Below are 15,236 nucleotides of genomic sequence, written 5' to 3'. Positions count from 1 at the left end.
TCCGGCTCCCACGGCCCTGCTTTGACTCCTCCCACAGTCCCGATTACGGCGTTCCTGCGTAACTCATCCCCCGGTCCCTTGGTTTTTCTAGTTTCTCGCGTGTTTTCCTTTGACCCTTCCAGGACACCTTTAGTTGAAATAAAGTTTATTTTTCGTACTCCTGTGCGTGTTGTCTCTGCTTCTGGGTCCAGCTTGTGTACTGAACTTCGGTTCATGACAGTCCACAGGAGCTTCCCATCCTGCTAATTAATGACTTGTGGAGCTAACTGTGCAAAGCTGAAAAATAGCTGTTGACTATCTAAATGAATCCATATTTACTCCTCCCCTCAAATGTTTTCAGGAAAATGTATGTATTTTTTCTAGGTTTTAACCTCTCTGTTTGGTATGGTCTCATCATTCCCAGTATCTTTTATTCTGATGTGGTCAGAACAAAATCAAAAAGTCTGAACCCGGCGTAACTGTTCACAGAAGTGATGCTTGTGTTCACACTGAGAAGAGTCCTGCTAAATTACATTTCATGTCTTCACACAGCTGTTTGGTCAGATTGGTGGTATTCCTAATTGTTCAGGATTATCTCAGTTGGATTATCAAAGAAGCCAGTCCTACAATCTGTGCGCTTCCAATTCCCTTATCGCAGTCAGCAGGATTTTTGAATGGGGCTGTGGTTGATATGAACTTCAGAGATTTTTATGTTTTGTTCTACAACATCAAGTACATAAGTAAATATTCATTTCATAAAATTTGAAGGTTTTGCTTTAAGTCTTTGAAGCCTATGGACCTCATTATGCCCAACAAAATGTGTAAGTATCCAAAACCTTTATTTCCCACAGAGCTTATTTAATAGTCTAACTCAAAAATCAAAATCTGTTTTGCTTTTTAACTTCCAAGTCAGCCTACAAAAACCCATCATCCCCGCGGCACTTTATTGTAGAAAATCACCGTTTGTTTGAATCCTATCAGCCAGATTCTGTGAAAACTGTGAGAACGTCATTTGGAACAAATCGTGCAGAAACACAGTCGTGGTTACGGCTCAGAAACAGTGGCTGGGAAACAGCAGAAGGATGATGAGCAGAAAGCAGATTGAATGAAGTCGACTGATGATTTTTTTATTGTCATCTGTTCGTACTAAGAGTCAACCCAGAGAGAGAGCAGACTGCTCACAGAGAACTCAAGAGCTCATTTTTTGATGTTTTTAAGTTGATTATACAATATGCTCAGCATTCAAGGGGTTTAACACAACTGTGTTGCTAAGCAACTGATGACAAAAACTCAACCCTTTATATTTTTTTAAAAAAATGTTGATTTGGTGCTTCCAGCATCTACTGCAGGGAGGTAAATACATACCACCTTCTCTATGCAAGCTGCATTTCAAAGTGACTTATTGATCCATCGATTGATTGAGTCGGATCCTACACGCAGATTATTTTTAGGGATTAAATAGATTCAAAACTCAAAGGGAAAAAAATATCACATGGTGCAGTCTTTGTTCTTCTAGCTCATCTGCCTTTCTCTGACTCTGGGTTGGCCGTAAATTGCTGACATGAAGCAGAGAGAATGAGAACAAGATGTTCTTTCACTGAACATCTGATAAAAACATGGACTGAGTTCATTCATGTATGAAACAAAGAAAAAGGAAGATCGTGACTTTATGCTGCTGTCAGGTATAATTAAAACTCACCAGCTCCGCCTCAGGTTCTATTTTTCAGCTCAATTTCTGTTTTGTTTTCCTCTTCTGTGGACAAAAGCCATGTTTTTCAATTCACCTTAAATGGCACTAAACCAACTACTCATCTGTTATCAAATGTAACATTTAAATGGGAAAAAATTCATTAAAATTTTACATGTCAGATTGGGCTCATTTCAAGAGTATTGCTTGTTTTCCTCTTTATGTATTTATGTGTTCTTTACTCCAATCAGCCTCACAGCTGCAGCCCTGCTGTCCTACAGTAGTGACACCATCTCGCAGTTCAAACAGCACACGTCACTTGGGTCTCTGTCATTGATACTCCTTGTGCCTGCGGACCCAGCTCTCCTATGGGAATTACACAAAACACATCTGGGACTCTGCTCTCTAGCAACAGTAATCTCACTGTAATACAGGAGTGATAAAACCTCACATCTGGGACCAGGATCACTGGGGGAGGGAATATTTTGATTTCTATCACAAACTTAGGCAGTGATGCTCCTCACGGACGGGAATCCCATTGCCCAGAACAGAAGAATCACCACAGCCCTACTTTCTAATAGATGTGATGCTCTTCATCTATAGGAATTGTGCTCATCTGCAGGAGTGACAAACCTCAAGCCTACAAAGACCACTCTCTGACAGGAGTGATGATGTCCTCCCTGATTTCTACACCTTACATCATGCTTTGCAGTGGAAGTGACACTCCCGACAGTCTGTAATGAAAGCGAGGAAGCCCAGCTCTAGGAGCAGCCGTGTCTGATGTGAGTATGGCTCTTCATGCTCAGAAATACTGGTCTGCAACAGGAGTGATGCGCCTCACTCACTGTAATGGGAGCGATTGATTGATTGGCAATATACAAGTACATTTAGAAAATAAAATAAGAAAGAAAAAAAATACTATACAATGTTTAGTATTTTGGCGACAGTGGGAAGGAAAAACTCCCTTTTAACAGGAAGAAACCTCCAGCGATGCCCTTGATACACAGGAAGTCCACCCTTTAGCAGGAGGGATGCTAGTGTGACAAACTTCAGAGACTAGAGTGTATGTGACTCCCTGCATGATGCTAAAGAGTAAATGGAGTAATTCTTTAATAGCACTTTTCTACTCTTATACACAGGCCTATTTTTCAAGCATGGGAACTCTACACGACTTACATCATGCAAGGATCTTGCTTTCTAGTGGACGTCGAGGAAAACTTTTAAGTGTAAGAATACTGGTTTGTGCAAATGCAAAACTTTAAACTGTCCAGAATAATCATTATTTACTTCAGTGATCGTCAGCAAACTGCCATATCTGATAAATAAACATGAACGAGGTTCATCGAAGTGTTCGTCTTAAAGCAGCGTTTTACCTGACAGCAGCAAAGCTCAAAGACTGATCGACAGACACAGAATGAGATTCGTTAGGATGCTACTTTAGATGTCAGGATTCTGGTGAATGCAGAAGCAAAGACGGGCAGGTAGGCAGTCGGACGGGTGTAACAAATGACAACAGACAGCAAAAAGGCCGACAGGGCAGCATCAGGCAGACAAACACAGATACTGACAAAGACAAACAAAAAGAGAGAGACAAGACAGACAAAAAGACAGATTAAGAGACAGACAGACACACAGACACACACAGACAGACAGTAAACAAGTCTAAAAGTCTAAGAAGCTGTTCTCTGGGGTTAGATTCGTTTCATGTTCCAATCATCACCAATTTTGACATTTAATTTTCATGTCTAAACACCTGGATCTGTTCTGTTAATGCCAGTCAGTCATCGCTCTGCTGTGCAGACGTCTCCTCAGTTTCACTTCCTAAGAGTAAATTATAAAGTAATTCCACTGATTATATAAAACCAATACAGCCATTTATTTTTATTTCCCTCTTCTGTAAAACTTCTACTTAGCCACACTTCAGAGTCAAACATTGACATTTCAGTCCCACTATATGCATCACAAGCTTGTAAAATGAATACATTACAAAGATTGAAGCAGAAGCCCTCAAGCTTTTAAGCTTGTGACCCGGAGACAATAACATAAGATATATGAAAGTTGTTCCATGAAGAAGCTATTCTTCTGCTTGCATTGTTTCATTTAAATAGCCATGCGAGGTTAAAAAAGGATAAATTATCCAGTGATTCACCACACAAGCAGAAGATAAAAGTTCTTTACTCTCCAATTAATCATTTCACAATCCCTCAGATTAATCTTGTGACCCTCTAAGCAGAGCTGAACTCTCGATAAGTAGCTCACTTTATACAAACTAATTAAAAGTAGCTCCAAACTGGAAACTGTCACAGAAAAATCTATTGTGCGCTTATAGTCAGTCAGCAAACTATAAATAAATCCTTTAGTGGACATCTTCCAAGTTCTTCCAGCTCTGATACACTTAGTGGGTTTTGCTTATAATTCTATAAGACTTTGACAAAATTGTCTATTATTGTGACATTCCTCTTGTACTTACAGTACTACTGGATGTCAATCAGACAAAAGCAGCCCTGCTAACTAAATTATTTTAGCTATAAAACAAAACTTTAATTTTCAGTTTTCCTGCCCTTTTTATTTTTCCCAGAGGAACTAGACATGCCGGCATCCACACACCAGAGGGCGCTGGAGAGACTGGCTGAGAGTTTTTAATAGTAGTAATTTGTATTTACTACATTCCAATATTATGAGACCATGATATATGATGCATATGTTTTTAAAAACACACCCCAGTGTGATACGTTTGCATGCAGTGACCTAATTTCCCCACAAATAAAGCAGACAGAACAAGACACCGACATTATCCTCTATCTGCAGATTCAGAGTCTACCTGAGGGGCGATCCTTTAGGCGTGGCCACTCCGTAGCCTTTAGAGTCCAGGTTGCCTCCTACTTTCATGGTGTCACAGGGCTTCCTCTGCTCGATGTACTCATTCATGGAGGACTCCAGCAGGTAGGCGTATTTCCCTTTTGACTTTCTGACCCGTATCACGCCTTCACTAGTGCTCTTGACGAAGACCGATGGGTCTGCACTCCGCATGTACGACCACATCTTCTCGAACACTGCGATCTTTGACCGCTGGTGGAGGAGCAGAGAATATCTGTTATTGTGTAGAAAAACCTTCATTCTCAGACTGCTCTTGACTACAACGTCTGCACTTCTAGAAATGTGTCCCCACCCTGAAGAATTCTTTAGTGGAGCCTCCATCCAAGGTACCATAGGCGATCTCTGTTTGCTTGGCCAGGTCCTCTGCACTCTCTATGGGGGACACCATCCTCTCTACGGTGAGGAAGGCTGCCAGGTTGGCTGTGTAGGAAGAGATGATGATGAGGGTGAAAAACCACCAAACTCCCCCGACAATTCGACCTGAGAGAGACCTGGAGAAGACAAGAAGGGGGAGAAGAGCAAGGAAGATAAATTTTCCATTTCAGGCACAGCAGGCAGGGTTAAGGGGGTGCTGGGGATATTTCAGCGTCCTTCCTGTTTTCTTCAATTATATTTACTGTGACTGAACCAGGAACATTCATTGAATTTTCAGAAAATGCAATAATAAGTGATTCTGCTTCCTCCTCACTCTGTTTTCCAAATCTGTTATAACAAATTATTTCAGTTATGTAGATGATACACAAATGGTGTCTCCTAATAACATTATCAATAGCAGTTGCGCACTGTTGGCACGTCTCTGCGCAGAAAAAATCTGCGTTGCGCACAAAAAAACAAACAAAAAAAAACTAACCTAAAATGAAATTAAAATAAATACGTTAACAATTCTGTTTTGCAGTGTTAGTCAGTGACTGGCTGCTCCCGTATGGGAACGATGCCACCTTATCCCATAGTCCAGCCAATGATGTGATTCACATTCGTATAAACGCAGCCAATCAATGTCGTTGACAGGCTATGACAGCGTCCTTATGTGCTGACACCGGTGTTTTAGCAAAGCGGCTGATGTGGAGTGAAGTTAATGACAACGTGGACAACCACTGGAGATGTGAGCAGGACAGACGAACAACTGACGGACAAAGTGTGGACTTTATACCAGTTTTTAAATTGTGTTGATCGGCCGTAAAACCAGAGTTATGATAAAATATCTGCAATGTTTGTTTTTCTTCCTGAATACTGTCGTTGTTTATATTTACTGTGGGAAGAAACGGTAAAAGCAGCATTTTATAAGGAAAACGCTCGAAAGCCTGCGAGCAAAAACACCAAAAAAACTTCCAGCCTTTCCTATTGGTCAAAAAATGTACCATGTGAACCAATCAAAAAATGATATGGCAACATGGCATCTAGTTGTTAAGAAACGGGGGGAGTTTGAGGAGCGACAGCGGCGTGTTTTGAGATGTGAGAGATTTGCAACGTTTAGCACAAATCTTGTGTAGTTGGTGTGTAGTTGGTGTGTAGTGTAGTCAATAGTTTTGTTGTGTGTGTCAGAACAATGAGGCGACTGCTGAATGTTACAGGTGTTACAGCAGTGACACATCTGCTGTTGTCAGGCCTGCAGGTATCAGGCTGTTGTTCTCCTTCATCTCATAGTGACAGAAATTATTTTTTGGAGTGACACAAATAATTTGTGTGGCATCAGATTTGATGCAGAACAGCTGATTGTTCTGTAAATAGTTTGAAATGTTTATTTTAAAAATGCCTTGGCTGCATTTTTAGGTAAACAGCTGCAAAAGACTTGTTTGCAAAACTCAGTTACTTTTTTGAAGAAGTAACTATATAATTAATTGCCCAACATTGCTCATTATTTACTGTATTTTGCAGACAGAGAGTTACAGACTCTACAGTTGTGTTTTCAAAATTGGAGTTCAAGTTATTTTTACTTCCAATAGTGTGAACATGCTACAGGTCATGAACAAGATTTTTTAAATTTTCATTTTAAGTGGACTAAAGCAGTTAATTAAAAGTAGTCTAACATAAATGCTGTAATTTGATTACTTTAATAAACATGTAACTTGGATGGATTGGATGCTGGCGTGACCACAGTGCACACGTCTGATGTTGCTCACAGTGGTCTAAGGGACACTCAGGGAGTTTGTGTGTTCGCTCAGACACGTGAAACATTAGAGGGAACATTGGTTGTAGCTAAACAAAAAAAAAAGACCATATGGCATCAAAGCTCTTGTCCCAATCCGACCAGGTAAAAAACACAAAATAAATTGCACTTTAATATATTCTGAACCTTTCAAATCCCAAAGGTAAAGATCAGTTCAATCATTAGCGAATGATAGTTGATGCTTGTCTGATGCATTTAGCAGAAAAATTAAGCCAGACTTCTTCTCATTAGCCTGTGTACACAAAAGCCTGTTTACATGTGATTGTTCCAAGCACATGGACTGCAAACCATAAATGCTTCTGGTGAGAATGGCCACCATTTTTTAAAGTTATTAAAGTATAGAAAACAGAGTTCATGTAGCTATTTCTTGTCAGAAACATATATTTTCTCTAGTTTTTAACCAGGGCCTGGTGGCTACATTACATTACAAGCCATCTGCTCCTAGACACTGGTTTGACAAAACACGTATAAAACAAATATGAGAAAGCTCCCAGTAAATATTTAATAGCATAATAATTAATAATAATTAATAGCAATTATAATCATATGCAGAATGTACTTATAGAGTCTGGGATTAGGAAACTTGTAGTTACTACAAAGACCCAAACACTTTTAAGTAATCCACCTACTGAATATTGACATTTTTCCAATATTTGGGAATGCATTTTAGTCTCTTTTTTTTGTTTATTTTATTTATTTCTCTAGTGTTATGTGGGGCGGTCGTGTCTCAAGAGTTGGCAGTTTGTCTTGTAATCGGAAGGTTGCCGGTTCGAGCCCCGGCTTGGACAGTCTCGGTCGTTGTGTCCTTGGGCAACACACTTCACCCGTTGCCTACTGGTGGTGGTCAGAGGGCCCGGTGGCGCCAGTGTCCGGCAGCCTCGCCTCTGTCAGTGCGCCCCAGGGTGGCTGTGGCTACAATGTAGCTGCCATCACCAGTGTGTGAATGTGAATGTAGTGTAAAGCGCTTTGGGGTCCTTAGGGACTAGTAAAGCGCTATATAAATACAGGCCATTTACCATTTTATGTAACACCCACACTAGTACCCAGTTGATCTGCTTTTGGCTTCTCAATTGGTTGAATTTTTTGAGGAAGGTTTCCAGAACCTTGTTGAGTCTATGCCACAGTGATTTGGTCCATATTGACATGATACCATCACACAGCTGCAGCAGATTTGTAGGCTGGACATCCATGATACAATTCTCATGTTCTCATGAATTGAGCTCTGCTGCTTCTGGGGTCCTTTTGAAATGAATTTGCTGTTTTCAAGAACCTAGTTTGAGTGTGAGACCCTGCCATCCTCATTCTGTACAGTTTGAACTTCAGCAGGTTCTTTTGACCATGTCTACATATCTAAATGCACTGAGCTGCTCTCATGTGACTGGCTGATTAGACATGGTGTGTTTATGCATTCTCAATCACGACAGTTAAAACGGTCTCTGCACAAACTTTTTCTTCTTTAATCATGCACCTCTAGAAAATTGGAAACAAACCCCTGGAGCATAAGTGCCACCAGATGGAACGCCTGTTCGAATTTATCTGTCCATGTGTTTTATATTTAAAAGCTTCTTTCAAATAGTATCTGTCTCTGCATATTCATGACTCATAGCTGGGATCAAAAGTCGGCATTTAAGAGCTGTGTGTAAAACACAACTCGACTGTCAGAGTTAAACAGATGCTGACATGCAAACAAATACTCGAGCTTCAACATTCGCATCACAGATGACAGTCTGGCATAAAAATGCAGGTCAGATGTTTTCTCTCTCTGTGTAACTCTGGCATGCATCACCATGCAATGAAACAGACATGAAGAAGAGGAGGGAAGAGGTTCACACATTTCAGTTCATAAGCTGAGTCAACAATGGTGAATCAGTGGCAATCTGAGACGTGGAGATATTTGCATGGGTCAGATGACAAAAACGAACTCATGCTGACAACACAAGGAGAAGGTTCAAAGGCATGTGGACCAGGACCGCAGGCCTGCTTACTCCTTGAGAAGTAAGTGGTACCTGGCCCATTGTTGCAACCGTACTAAGAGCTACATCATCATTAGGTTTGTGCCCGGGTTTTCCTTTGATATTAATTCTGTCCATTATTTTTTGGGCCAGTCATAGCCAGGAGAAGGGGTCCTTAGAGTCACCTATCTATTTTACGCAGATGATGTGGTTCTGTTGTGTCATCTGGTGGTGAGCAGAGTGTAGAGCAGCAGGAATGAGAAGTAGCTTCTCCAGTGTCTACTTGAGATCAAGGATCAGTTTTAGAACAAATCAGTTTAAGCGCCTCAGAGAATTGTTCATGAATGAGGTGAGAGAGGAACGGGAGACTGAGAGATGCCGTTCTGTTGTGGTAAAGAGCAAGCTGATTGTAAAAGCAAAGTTGTTGATTTACCGGTCAGTCTACATCCTCAACCTCACCAATAGTCACAGACTGAGACTTAATATTCAAAATAATAGTTAACTTTCTCTCCCATGGAGATGAGGAGCTTGGCTATTTGGGCCACCAGTCCTCTACATCAACAGTGGTTTGAGCATCTGCTTGGAAATCTCCACTGGGAAGACGCCGCTGTGCAAACCAAAAGTATATCTCTCAACTTGTTTGCTTAGACCGCTGCCTCCATAATCCATAGAATCCAATCCAAGAAGCAAAAGATGGGTGGATGAAACATGACCAAATGTAATATGAACAACAGAAGGAGAAAGCTATTTCTACAATTTATTTTGAGAAATGTCAGCAACTATTTTAAAGCAATGATCCCCAACCCCCGGGCCTCGGACCGGTACCGGTCGTTTGGTACCGGGCTGCGAGAGTTGAGGCTCAGGTGTGAAATGTATAGTTTTCACAGTTTTTATCGGTTTTCAGCGTTTTTGTTATCGTTTTTATCGTTAACTCTGTTTTCCTGGGTCTTTTCACGTGTGTTATGAATAAATTTTCTTTTTTTCGGTACCGGTACTAGTTTTATTTTGTTGTATTTATCCGCGACACCTTAAAGGCCGGTCCGTGAAAATATTGTCGGGCATAAACCGGTCCGTGGCGCAAAAAAGGTTGGAGACCGCTGGCTTAAAGCATCAGGTATGACTGGCGATTTAAGATTCCCATGACCACAAAAATGAACGTTATGACTCTCACCACTCATTTAGACACAGGCTTGAATTAAGTAAGGCAAAATAACTCATTAGTGGCGCTGTTCCATTGGTTTCGAGCCAAGTTTCCCCGATTAATCGGTTCTGGTCGCCTTGGCAGGGCGACCACCCTCCTCCTTTCACAGCCGGGCTTGGGACCGTTCTGGCGTTTCCCTTCGCGACCGTCATTCGAATGACACCATCCTCACCAGCTGCGGCAGCCAACCGACGATCGGCGACCTAATCCAGCGCCGCCGACTCCGTTGGTTTGGCCACATTTGTCGAATGGACCCGAGCCGCTACCCCCATGGCCTACTCTGGTTGACCCGCCCCAGAGATTGGAGGGTGCATCGAAATGCACCAAAGAAGACATGGATGAAACAAATCCAGGATGATTTGAAGGCCCTTCGACTTGACCTCGAGCAGGAAGAACCATCGCCTTAGATCGAAAAGCGTGGAAGATAATCGTTGGTCAAGCAAGAGAACCTGCGGCACCTATAGCAGCGTACTGGTTGCGCAGCAGACCACCGCCGCTGGTCGCCCGCTAAGGACAAGAAGAAGAAGAAGTGGCGCTGTTAAGATGATTGTCAACAGGATTTCATTGGCAGCCTGGATCCAGAACAGAACTGGTCCTAGAACAGCACAATTACCCACACGTATACTGGTATTATGGTATTATTAACGGACATCCAGTGAGAAAGGTCCAGCCCTCTCATTGGTCCATGTACACAGCAAGACATGCTAAAGGTAACGCCAAGAAGAATCAGTCACAACTGTAAAAGTCTGATTGAGGCAAAAGTGCGACTATAACTGCCTTCTGATGAGATGTTATCTGTATGCAACATACAGATAACATCTCATGAAACCTGGCTATGGGTTCATGAGGAAGAGAATCACTGTAATGGTCCAAAATACGCACACAGTGACACACTTACATACATATGAGGACACGCACAAGCGCACAGACTGTAGCAGATCCAAAATAGAAAGAGCCTCAGGCCTTAATGCAGCGGTAACATACAACAAACCCGGCAGCATGTCACACAGAATCGGCCGCATTTCATGATACATGTGTGCATCAATAATGCAGCTGAGAGTGTATCATAAAGCTGCGTGTGTGTTCTCATGTAACAGCACAGATTTCACAGAACGTCTTTGTTTGGTTCGTTTCAATCTTTAACTCTAAAACACGTTGCTCCAGTAAAACAGACACAAACTGCTCCCGTGTGGGACACCGAATTAATAAGTGAAATTAAAATGACAGTGATCATCGAGAGCTTTTGGTTGATCATAAAATAAAGTAAAACAAAAATAAAATAAATGTGTAATACAGAAGTTAAGAAAAAAGAATTACAGGAAGCGTTTCAAACATTGTGGCTTACAATAAAATTGCATCATTGCATCACAAAATGGCAAAAACCCAAATATTTCACAAAAGCATGTGAGGAGCTAGAAGTCAGGAATAACATGACGAGTAATTACCTGGGAGAGATGTCACAGCCCTGCTGCATGAACGCTCCGAGTGAGAACCACAGAGAATTAAAGATGCCAAAGTCATTGGTGTATTCTGGGGTCTCCTTTTCCTTCTGCTGCCCCTGAGCCTGTGAGAACCCTAACAGAGGAAACAATCAAACATATAAAAGATGAAGCTTTCTGTTGATACAAGAATAAACATAAAAAATATGACATATATGCTGAGATACCTGGAGAGTGGGTATGTTCTGCGGATGAAGAGGCCTGAGCTCTTCGAGAAGAAGAGGGAGCAGTTTCATCTTCATCATCAGACTCCTCACCGTTCCATTCGTAAGGACTGAACCGACTCACCTGTTTAAGATAAAAAAACAAGGATCCTCAGTTTAACAGTAAATTTAAAGAATTAGATGTCACTTACTCTTCTAGTCCTAACAGCCTTTGGAGTCATTTCTACAGTATGTGAAGCAAAAATCATTTTAATGTCACTGACTAGGTTTGCACCAGCTCCGTCCACCCATCCATCCGTCTGTCACAAAGTATCATGTTAGCTAACATTAGTTAAAAGAAAGCTTTCTTTATCTAGTCTGCCCAGTCTCACCAGGAAGAGCACCACGCTGACCCCGATGTAGGCAAAGACGATGCACATCCAGATCTCGTAGGCCAGCGGGTCGAGGAAAGAGAAGACGCCTGGTTTGGACTTGGTAGGTTTCTTGATCATGATGGAGATTCCCAGAGACATGAAGGGTTTTGTGAAGTCGATCACCTGCTCTCGCACCAGAGTGATGGTCAGCGGGGCCACTGCCATGTCCGCCTTCTGCAGGAGGAGACACAAAACCCTTTTGCTAAAAGAAAAGCATCTGTATGTATGGAAACACATCTATGTCTCCAGAGATGTGCCAGGCAATGACTTTTCTGATGTTGGCATCATCATCGAGGGTTTAGTAGTTCTTCAAGATCGGGATAACGTGACCTTTGCAGTAGCCGTGCTGTTTGGACCTTTTTATTCCTTCAACATGAGTTACCCATCACAACTCTGCTACACTTTTGAGGTGATTCAAAGGGCGGTAAAGGAGTTGGATGTGACTCAACTCTCAAGAAAAGCTCACAACTAAGACAAAACTGCTCCTGCAAAGAAAGCTCACTGTTATGCATGTGAGGTGATCAGCTCCAGGTGAGAGGACATTTAAATCTCACACTTGCTCTGCTGCATTTTGGAAGCTCAATTCCAGGAACAAATCACAGTGTTGTGCACTCTGTAACTTGAGGACAGGGCCTGTACACGTTCTCTGATTGGCAGCATTTTTAAATTTTTGTTTTTGTTTTCCTTTTTTTTCCCCAAGATACCTGTAACATTTTTCAATAGAAAAAGTCTAATTTCTTTGCTGTGATTGATTCCAGAAAACACTGAAAAACTGATATTACTTAAGTGTTAATTTATATTTCAGTAGAGGAGTAATGTCAGTTGAATTCTTTACCTACTGTCATTGCAGTGAAATTAGACATTTTGTTTTGAAAGGTTACTGGTGGATGCCAGCAACCATCGTGGAAGAGAACAATACAATCTGTTATCAGGCCTCCATTTGAAAATAGTGGATTTGATACTAGAATATAATAGCAACATGTAATATGAAGATAACATGTAGTATTTAATTGACCAAGTAATATTGGGGTAAAAGTTATTGAATGGTGTTGGGATAAAGGGAGAAAATTGTGCAGGATTAAAATATTCTAAGAGCTCAAATTATGTTTAAGTCACATTTTAACAACACAAATTGCACAGGTTTATTAAATATGAATAAAGTGTGTTAATTTAACTCAATTGTTTAAGTTGCTGCCAAAGCAAAACATCTGTGTGCAACAAATGTCCACAAATCAAGTTAATCCAACAACATCTGCGTCTCCACCAATAACCAGCAAAAGACCCTGTCTGAAGCTGCACAGTACTGGGGGGCGTCTGGGCTGATGGCAGCTTGCACATTTGGAAAGGCACCATCAGTGCTGAAAGGTACAGAGCAACATGTGCTCAACACGATGATGTAATAAAAGCTGAGAATTTCAAGCCAAATACAGAAACTGTTAAGATATTCAAACATGTGCTGTTGGTTTGTTAAAAATAAGATAAAAATAAGGAAAAGAAACATTTTAACTGTGGAAACGAGCACTGCTCACCCCATACACCAGCTCTCCCACCATGCCGTTCCACATCTTTGTTTCAGCGTCTCTGGCACCGTACTTGCCGTCACCTACGAGCTCAAGGCGGTACGTGAAGCCGACGTGTTTGGCGATCTCCGCGGCGAGCTCGGCACAGTAACCTTCATATTTATCGTTTCCCCAAAACTGCTCGTGGTTCTTCTTTAGCATCATGTAGGGAGCTTCCTGTGAGGAGGCAGAAGTGTGAATGTCACTGCCGCTCTACTCGAGTATGTTTAACTTAGATTACTTTACATTGTGCTTCTCTAGTAAAAACCCTCTTTTTTTCTGAGGAAAATGTGAGAAAACTAATCAGACTTCCTCGTTTATGTGTTTACTGTTTATTTTGCAGTAGTAGTGCAGTCGTACCTCAGTATTCTAGCGTATCCAGACCAACCCGCAGATGCTGCTGCGACATTATGAATGCTAGCTATAGACAGATAAAGGGTTTGTGTCCCTTTGACAGCTTTATGTTTTGCTTCTGTTCTGGTTTAATCTTGAGTTAAAATATAACTTTTCACACATTTAATCCTTCCTGGTGAAAAATGCTATGCTGGCAGAGACAGATGGGTAAGTGAGGAAAAACATGATGAAAAACAAAGAAATATATCGTTTTTGAGGAGTGGAGATATAAATATTGTTTTAAATGTTATAGGAAGGACATGAATGTTGTGGCCAAAGAAAAAGCCCACAGCTGATAAGATGATATAAAGTCTGTACAAACATCTTTACAGAGTGATGTTAAAGTCGAGTGTATGCTGACTGCAGTCAAGCAGCCAGCGCCTGAAGTTCAACAGGTAACAGGAGCAGTCAGAGATTTGTGACTATGTGTGAGAACGTTGCCTAATTTGCACAAAATACTCTACTCCAAACATAACAAGTAATATATTACTGCACTGTGTGAAATATTTGAACTAATCATCTTCCCAAACTTACCAGGATGGTAGTGACGATGTAGGTTTTGTTCTGCACATTGTAAAACTCCTCCTGCATCGGCCTGTAGATGGCAGTGTTCACATAGCCTCTCTTCTCGTTCCAGAAGCCGATCTGGACACAAAACAGCACAACTCTGTACTTATGTCATCATTACTGAGCCTCCTACTTACCTTCCTGCTTATTTAACGTATTTTATGCTGATTTTGTGATTAATAAAAAGTTTTTCATTTACATGTTTATTATGACACTTCAATACACCGTGGCCCACTTGACCTGAGAAAGTTTAGTAAAGTGGGACAGCAGATGGTAGCATAAGTGGGATATCACTTGGGATATATTAGATTTAACATACGCATTGTGTGACCTTTATTTATGCTTTTCTGGTTACATTTAACAAAGCTGTGCCTCTCCTGCTTGTAAACTACCCACAGCTGATTATCATTCCTCAGTTTGTGACCTTGCACTAAAGTGGATCTCTTAGCAGATTGGGCATGCCGTGTTGAAATGAACTGACTGCTCCTGTGTTTAAAAAATAGCGCTTTTTAATTCACCTTTGAAACTAACCGCATCACATGCTATTTGTCATGTAAGTAGCAAATCTGGACGTTAATGTTTGGTAATGGTGACAGACCAGAGCACAAAGATCAGCAGAACCTTCACTGCAGCTTTTGTAACACGTTAAATGTATCGAACTTTACAGCAGTGGAATTTTTTTTCTCCTGCATTTTCAAAGTTCCTGAAAATGATTTGGTCTAAACACGGCTAACAAAGGTCATTGCATGTTCAGAACCTCAAACTCACCAAGGCTCTG

General features: G+C 41.2%; 1 protein-coding gene across 5 annotated transcripts in view; it reads right to left on the bottom strand.

Moving 5' to 3' along the window:
* Nucleotides 1–15,236, bottom strand: part of LOC102789181 (glutamate receptor 1-like) — a 112,155-nt gene that overhangs the window by 23,087 nt on the left and 73,832 nt on the right. For all 5 annotated transcript variants that reach the window (XM_087847575.1, XM_087847576.1, XM_087847577.1 and 2 more), the window contains exons 9-15: nucleotides 14,426–14,536; nucleotides 13,469–13,675; nucleotides 11,898–12,113; nucleotides 11,530–11,650; nucleotides 11,309–11,438; nucleotides 4,836–5,034; nucleotides 4,488–4,735 (exon numbers count right to left, since the gene is read on the bottom strand). In XM_087847575.1, the coding sequence (XP_087703701.1) occupies nucleotides 4,488–4,735; nucleotides 4,836–5,034; nucleotides 11,309–11,438; nucleotides 11,530–11,650; nucleotides 11,898–12,113; nucleotides 13,469–13,675; nucleotides 14,426–14,536 (1,232 nt within the window). The remainder of the gene's footprint in view (nucleotides 1–4,487; nucleotides 4,736–4,835; nucleotides 5,035–11,308; nucleotides 11,439–11,529; nucleotides 11,651–11,897; nucleotides 12,114–13,468; nucleotides 13,676–14,425; nucleotides 14,537–15,236) is intronic.

This window comes from Neolamprologus brichardi, chromosome 10 (assembly GCF_056152115.1).
Source record: "Neolamprologus brichardi isolate AB-2024 chromosome 10, ASM5615211v1, whole genome shotgun sequence".
Taxonomy (NCBI): domain Eukaryota; kingdom Metazoa; phylum Chordata; class Actinopteri; order Cichliformes; family Cichlidae; genus Neolamprologus; species Neolamprologus brichardi.
Note: the sequence above shows the minus strand (reverse complement) of the source record. Positions and strands in the feature narration are given on the sequence as shown.